This window comes from Eptatretus burgeri, chromosome 11 (genome assembly GCF_056783735.1).
Source record: "Eptatretus burgeri isolate ZD-2024b chromosome 11, Ebu_testis_v1, whole genome shotgun sequence".
Classification (NCBI taxonomy): domain Eukaryota; kingdom Metazoa; phylum Chordata; class Myxini; order Myxiniformes; family Myxinidae; genus Eptatretus; species Eptatretus burgeri.
Window position 1 is genome coordinate 97,940,805 of NC_140971.1, and position 7,500 is coordinate 97,948,304.

Here is a 7,500-nt window from a genome sequence, read left to right on the forward strand (position 1 = left end):
AAGCACGTTTATTCTCGGCACACGGGAAGCACACAAATACAATTCCACCAAATGCACACAAAAAAAAGAAAACACAATTCCATTTACACAAAAAGCAAACATAAAAGTGAAAACACAGTGCAGAGCTAATTCCGACTACCGAGCACACGGCAACACTTATACAATTCTACTTCACAGACGGCGCCGACAACACATACCCAAAACCAAGGAAAAGAAATACCCTCAAGAATGAGGTAGGCCTGGGGCCGAGACCAGGTCGGGCCCACCCGTCTGGTGATGAGACGCGGAGCGGCGATGGCCCCGCAACCCGCGGGCCTCGTGGACAGTGCCTGGCAGGGGGTGGGAACGGGGCCCCCTTGGTCGCACTATCTCAGCGCGGGGGGAAACAGGAGGGGGTTGCTGATGCTCGGGGTATAGAGGATCTTTATTATGTGCGCGACGAGCGTCTCCACCTCGGCCAGGTCGCGCTGCCGGCCTCCCAGGGGTGCAGCTCCCTGCACGACGCGAGCACCCCTCGTCCGCCCTCGCCGCCTCTCCACAGCTCGTCCCCTCCGTTCCGACTTCAACGCACACGACGAGCAGCTCCACCGCCCGCGAAGTCTTGACTCTCTGTTCCGACTCCTTCGCCTCGTTCCGACCTTTACTACTCGTTTGTGACTCCGACTCCCGTTCTGCTGACTCTCTCGTTCCCGTTCTGCCGACTCCCTCGTTCCGACTTTTACGACTCGTTCCGACCTTTACTACTGGTTCTCGTTCTGCTGACTCCCTCGTTCCGACTTTTACGACTCCTTTGACTGACGAACACCGTCCTTTTATCCCCCCGTAACTTCGCCTTTGACCCCCTCCCTTTGACCTTTCAACTCGCTCCCCATTGGCCCGAGAAAAAGTGGGCGTGAAGGCTTTTTGATCCACAAATTTGCATATATCGATCGCCCTGGGGGCGGGGCCAATTCGCCCCTCGCTCACCGATTGGACGGCAAAAAGTGGGCGTGTGTCGTTTTGGATCCGTTTTTGAAGCAGAAAATCCGTGATTTTGTACACGCTGTTCAACGTGCGCCCTACACGAGTCCAGCATCGGTGCCCATGAGTGGCGCGAGATGACGGTGATGCGATGGTGGCGAGTTGTGACGGTAAAGGTCGTGGCGGTTGTGGTGAAGCGGTGGTTGTGGTCGGTGGTTGATGTTGTGGTTGTGATGATGGCGATTGGTCCAAAATAAAGATAGTAAAAGAAAAACGGCTATCCTGAAGAGTCGCAGCACGTATAAATGACATGTATTCCCACTAGACAACGGGTTTGGGCCTAACTACACATGCACTTACCGAGATACCTCACCTAAGGGACCTGAATGGTGGTTTGCGAATCTGGTAACCACAACACTACCCCCTTCCCTTTTTACAGACTCGTCCCGAGTCGTCAAATTTTCGTGTGCCATCATGTGTAGTTTTCCCCTAGTACATTTTACCTACGGATCCCTGAGTGCGACATTCATGGTATTCGTGTCCCCAAAATAAATAACCTGAGGGCTGCGTAACTATCTAAACAAACTCACTCACACGGACGACTTAAATAAAATTGCCGGCGCTAAGACATACATGCCGGGGGCGCACTCATATTTACAGTACATCTTAACCTTAACTTACAAATTTTACACTAAACCATGGCCCAGGATCACTGAACTCTGCAAAAGAAAAGCAGTTAGCAGGGAGCCAGGCTGCCCGCATGCAGTCTCTGGCTCAAAACAATGCAGGTGACAGGGAACGTGGCTGGCTGCTCACACGCAGTCCAAGGCCTTCCCTTTTTACTGAACTCAGTGAACCACAACGGTGCATGGGCTGCACAACGCAGTCTCCGTGCCAGCTCAAGTGGCACACGCAATGAGCACAACGAATGGATGCATGAACACAAACACGGTGCACGGGCCGCCACTGCAGGCCCGTGTTGTAGCTGCCAACAGGGCAGTTCTCGCAGCTTGCAAACTGTTGCCTTGCGGATCCTGGCGCACATGGAAATGAACAGGGGGGGGCAAAGCAAAAATTGAACGGGGCTGGTGAACATGGGCAGTGGGCATGGCATGGCAAAGGTAGCAGGCAAACACAGCCCGCAGAAGAAGGCCGCTGCAGGCAAACACAGCCGGCAGATGAACTGGCCGGCACAGGCCTTGAAGAAAAACAGCCAGCCGGCAGATGAAGTGGGCCGGCACAGGCCTTGCAGCACAACAACAGCTGCCGATGAAGTTGGCCAGCCTTTGCCGTTCAGTGGAGGTTGGTGGAGGGAGTGCGGTGGTGCTGGTCACTTGGAAGGCGGGCTCGGACCTACCTACCTGTCTCCCTCCCACCTATCGCCTTTGCCTGTCACTGTCCATACCCACTCCCTTAATTTATCAAACCCCAATTTAGCCCCAACTTATTTTTTTGTTGTTTTCATTTTTGCTCCCCCACTATAAATCGTCCCCTAACCCCCTTTATCGTCCTTGTTCGGCTAACCTATCCTGTCACCTAGCCTACTCCCAACCCCTACGTTCCCTTCCCGGAGGGGAACAAGGGAGAGCTAACGTCCTGTGTCGAGGCCCAACTCAAGCCTCAGAATGGCCTCCCCAGAGTTCGGCGATCTTAACACCAAGTGGGTCCAGCGGCCCACAACGACAGCGAGGGGATGGATGGTGCGGAGGGGTACATCTCCTAATCTACCCTATCCATTTAACAGTTAAACTACCCCGGGGCTTTCAACAAGCGCCTCTCGCTTAAACTATTGGTTCTAACAACCCAGATTCCCGTCGCCTGTGTTGGTGTCCTTACAATTTCGGGCCTCGCCCCCCAATTTTCTCTCCGTGCCCTCACACGGTCTCCTGGCTGGGACACGTGGCTCCCTCCGGCAGGCACGACCCTCTGCCGAATCTCCCGCTATGGCACCCCCGGGCACTACACTGCCTCCGAGCCTACCAGCTCGCTAACACCGGGGAGTTCCCCCATGGCACCTCCCCTGAAACGCACACGTGGCAGGCCGGCCTCCCGGGCCCCTTTCCGAGGGTCACCCGTGCCCACAACACTGCCCACGCGGCCAATGGCGCTCCGGGCCCCCGCACCAAGCAGGCGCACCCGTGCCCACTACTCTATCCCGGCCCCCCATGGGCCCATGGCCTACCGCGGCCGACTAGCCTGGTGCCCGGGGTACCCACTCAGCGATACTCACCTTTCGCAGCCACGCTCCCAAGCCCGTCAACAGGGCTCCTGCACCCCTCCAAATGGGTCTCGAGCCTACTTTCCCACCAACAACAAAACGACCTCCATTTTTCAATTTGACTAACCCAGCTAACTCACTTTACTCTGACCCCGGGGTCCCTTGGGCGGGAGTCACTCCTCCCCCCCAATCACTCATCGCACCATGCATTCCCCATTCACTCCACTCACACAGACCCGCTGGCCTCACTCACTCAACAAGTACTCACCTCACAACTCACCAACTCTTCAACACACACACCACTGAACTCTGCCATCCTTCTAACTACCTCCCCTAACTAACTCGTGCTCCCACGTCGTCCCTTAAACTATAGCACGTTCCTTTTAACACTACGTAGCTAAACTACGTCCCCTCTACACACTCACTGTCAGTCACTGTCTCCAAACTCAAAAATTCATTTTATTTCCCAACCTAAATCTCGCTACAATCCCTCTATCTAATCCATTCCACGGACTCCATGAGGACTTACCCCTGCCCCATGAAGTCGGTCTAACTAAGCTAACCCTTCCCCCTAACTAGTTTTCATCCTGTGCCCAGGGAAAGGGGGTCTTCCACCCCTTTCCCAGGAATCCTGTGCACCCGAAAGTGAGGCTTTTTTTTCCTTTTCCATGCGCAGCACCTGCGCGGCAACTCAGAGCTCGCGCACTTTGCACCTGCCCGTGACGTCATGCAGCTGCACGTGTTCCTCGTCCCTCCTTGGACGGGACCATCCGGCAGAGATACCCCTCCTGCCGGATTCCAACCACACGTGCAGCCATGACGTCACCGTGCGCAAAAAAAAAAAAAAACACAAGCCCCACGTCTCGAGGGGTTTCCCACGCGAACACATGTGCTTTTCCCGTTGGAGCTGAACACACACGATCGCGTGGAGAACCCGTCCGGTCCAAATCCATTTACCTGCCTAAACTTTGTCCGTCCGCGGGATCGGCAAATCCACCGCGTGCGTTTCCGGACCGGGACTTCACTCTCGCAAGCGAGCACGTGGCGGTCTCGTGCGTTGCACAGCACGAACCGCGTGCTCACTGCTGGGTGAACCCGGCACGGTCCTCGAAACAACCACAGCCGCTACTCGGCTTTCTCTCCTCTGTCGCCGTCGTCGCCGTTCGACCCACGCACACCTGCGTGTCACGACGCACACAGTCCACACCATTAAACTCACACCGGGAGACGCGGCTGCGTGCTCCCGCATGCCAACCGACATCTCCCTCTCATACCGCTCTCTCACACACACGGTCTCCCTTGCATAACCCATACCACTCACACGTGGTGCTCCATTCACTCGTGCCTCACTCACACACGCGGGGGCACTAACCCGCGGTGCCTCACTCACACTCCGTGCCTCATCCACACACGGCGTGCTGGGAAGCACGTACTCCGGCACCATCGCCACCACACCACTCACACGTGGTGCCTCACTCATACTGGCCGTTTCATCCACACACACGGCCTCTCTCACACACGGTGCCTCATCCACAACCGGCGTGCTGGGAAGCACGCACTCTGGCACCATCGCCACCACACCACTCACACACGGGGTCGCTTCCACACACGGGGACGCACTCACACCTTGCACCACACACACAGGGACAACCACACTGGGGATTTGTGTCCCCACAAGGGTCTCCGGGGCCTCCACACCCCCCAAGCTCTCCGTGCACCCGTCCACAGCACTCGTCCCCTCAACCTCGCAAAGCACGACCGAACTCACCTGGTCGTGACTCGCCTCAAGGGGCATACTCCCTCCCCTCGTTCCTGGAGGAGGCCATCCAGCTGCTCACACCGGGTCCCTGCACGCTCCGCGAGCTCACCCCCATTATCCTCCACTACCTCCGTGTGTGTGTGTGCGTCACTTACCCCGTCCTCACCGTGCAGTCTCTCCTCTGTCGTTTCCTTCCCGGCTACCGTCACTGCCAACTCTTCACCCTTTACCTCCCTTGTCTCAACTATTATTATTTCCTTTGTCGTCACCTCGTGTCTCGTCTCACACGTTTTGGTCTCCCCATTTAATTTTTCCCTTTCGGTCATCGTCACGACCCTCGCCCAACACGTTCCACGAATTATTTTTTCACCCGCCTCCACCGCGGGCCTGTCAGCCGTTGCACCCCCACCCAGCTCGTTTGCTCCCACACGTGAAGTCGCCATTTTAAGCTCCCTGCTCACTGCCTTCATGCCCGCCTGCAGGCATTGGCCCATGTTCTGCGTCTCACCCCGTAGCTCTTTCATCTCTTCTTTCATGTTTGCTTCCATTCCGTTTATTTGCTGTGTATTCGCATCCATCGTCGTTTTCACTTCATTTGTATTTGTATCCATCTTTTCATCCATTTTTTGTGTATTCGCATCCATCTTTTCGTTCATGCCTTTCATTTCGTTTTTTATTTCATTTGTATTTGTATCCATCGTCGTTTTCACTTCATTCATTTGTTTGTTCATTGCCGCCAGCATGGCGCATAGCTGGGCCATGTTGGATGCACTCAGCTGAGCCGTTTCGGCAAGGGTTGGGGAAGGGTCTTGGTGGAGAGGGGGGGGGGAGGTGTCATACACCGCGGCCGCTGCCGCACCCACCTCGGGCCTTGGGTTCAGTTGGGCGAGTCCGTGTTCCTGCACAATCAACATTTCCTGCTCGGGGATTCCATCCTGGACCATGGACTCTACATTATTACACATATACATTTCTAATACCCCCGGCTCCCGCTCGCCTTGAGACGCCATCTTGCTTCTCGTGAAGGGTTAATTTGCTCGCTCGTAATTTGGAGGGAATCGGGGGTCGCTTCTCTCACCCCTGGACCGATTCCCGTGAATTTAGCCGGAGACAGGACAGCCCGTTTTCCTGTTCTCCGATACCAGTGCCGCGAGGAGGGCGATGAATTTGTATCCCACTCCTGACACCAGTGTTGCGGTCTTCGCGCCCGCCGGCGTGCGACGGCCACGTAACTCGAATCGCGGCACGTCGCCCACCGGACGGACAATCCAGTCGTGACCCTCTCGGACTAACGCCGGGAACCAGTCACGGGTGGACCTTTCGGTCACACCGCAATCGAGCCAATCAGCCCCCGCGTGGGATAGGGTTGCTCGCCAAATTCGAACTACCTAAGTACCCACGCGGAGGGTAGACCGGGCGATCGCACCTCGCCGCAGGTCGACTTCGGACACGGGCCACTTAAGCGACCCGTTCCGTACTATCAGAATAACCGAGCGGTGTTATCGTCGACCTCGACGGTTCGATTAATTATCGGGCGTACTCAGCCCACTACCAACCCTTTACGTGAAGCAAGATGAGGGTTCAATGGGGGAAAAGACGAAGCGAAGCGGGAGAACAGTTCAACAATAAAGCACGTTTATTCTCGGCACACGGGAAGCACACAAATACAATTCCACCAAATGCACACAAAAAAAGAAAACACAATTCCATTTACACAAAAAGCAAACATAAAAGTGAAAACACAGTGCAGAGCTAATTCCGACTACCGAGCACACGGCAACACTTATACAATTCTACTTCACAGACGGCGCCGACAACACATACCCAAAACCAAGGAAAAGAAATACCCTCAAGAATGAGGTAGGCCTGGGGCCGAGACCAGGTCGGGCCCACCCGTCTGGTGATGAGACGCGGAGCGGCGATGGCCCCGCAACCCGCGGGCCTCGTGGACAGTGCCTGGCAGGGGGGTGGGAACGGGGCCCCCTTGGTCGCACTATCTCAGCGCGGGGGGAAACAGGAGGGGGTTGCTGATGCTCGGGGTATAGAGGATCTTTATTATGTGCGCGACGAGCGTCTCCACCTCGGCCAGGTCGCGCTGCCGGCCTCCCAGGGGTGCAGCTCCCTGCACGACGCGAGCACCCCCTCGTCCGCCCTCGCCGCCTCTCCACAGCTCGTCCCCTCCGTTCCGACTTCAACGCACACGACGAGCAGCTCCACCGCCCGCGAAGTCTTGACTCTCTGTTCCGACTCCTTCGCCTCGTTCCGACCTTTACTACTCGTTTGTGACTCCGACTCCCGTTCTGCTGACTCTCTCGTTCCCGTTCTGCCGACTCCCTCGTTCCGACTTTTACGACTCGTTCCGACCTTTACTACTGGTTCTCGTTCTGCTGACTCCCTCGTTCCGACTTTTACGACTCCTTTGACTGACGAACACCGTCCTTTTATCCCCCCGTAACTTCGCCTTTGACCCCCTCCCTTTGACCTTTCAACTCGCTCCCCATTGGCCCGAGAAAAAGTGGGCGTGAAGGCTTTTTGATCCACAAATTTGCATATATCGATCGCC

The 7,500-nt window shown here is 56.0% G+C and overlaps 3 protein-coding genes across 7 annotated transcripts in view; 1 reads left to right on the top strand and 2 right to left on the bottom strand.

Annotated features, from left to right (window-relative positions):
* The window catches only part of LOC147017726 (uncharacterized), a 422,376-nt gene that overhangs the window by 242,199 nt on the left and 172,677 nt on the right, over positions 1 to 7,500 (top strand). The gene's annotated exons all lie outside the window — the stretch shown is intronic.
* Positions 13 to 2,256, bottom strand: LOC147017729 (uncharacterized). The gene is made up of 2 exons (XM_085847583.1): positions 778 to 2,256; positions 13 to 735 (listed from the first exon to the last, which is right to left on the bottom strand). Exons 1-2 carry the CDS (start codon positions 1,270 to 1,272, stop codon positions 223 to 225), a joined length of 1,008 nt encoding a protein of 335 aa, XP_085703709.1. The 5' UTR covers positions 1,273 to 2,256; the 3' UTR covers positions 13 to 222.
* Positions 3,856 to 7,500, bottom strand: part of LOC147017730 (uncharacterized) — a 3,953-nt gene continuing 308 nt past the window's right edge. The window contains exons 1-2 of the mRNA XM_085847584.1: positions 7,344 to 7,500; positions 3,856 to 7,301 (exon numbers count right to left, since the gene is read on the bottom strand). The exon at positions 7,344 to 7,500 is cut by the window's right edge and continues 308 nt beyond it. Coding sequence (XP_085703710.1) covers positions 4,943 to 5,947 — 1,005 coding nt within the window. The 5' untranslated portion in view covers positions 5,948 to 7,301; positions 7,344 to 7,500 and the 3' untranslated portion in view covers positions 3,856 to 4,942. The remainder of the gene's footprint in view (positions 7,302 to 7,343) is intronic.

Coding starts and splice junctions, on each gene's coding strand:
- LOC147017729 (XM_085847583.1), bottom strand. CDS start 1,272: ATGTCATTTATACGTGCTGCGACTCTTCAGGATAGCCGTTTTTCTTTT. Junction 736..777: donor CAGTCAAAGGAGTCGTAAAA/GTCGGAACGAGG, acceptor CCAGTAGTAAAG/GTCGGAACGAGTCGTAAAAG.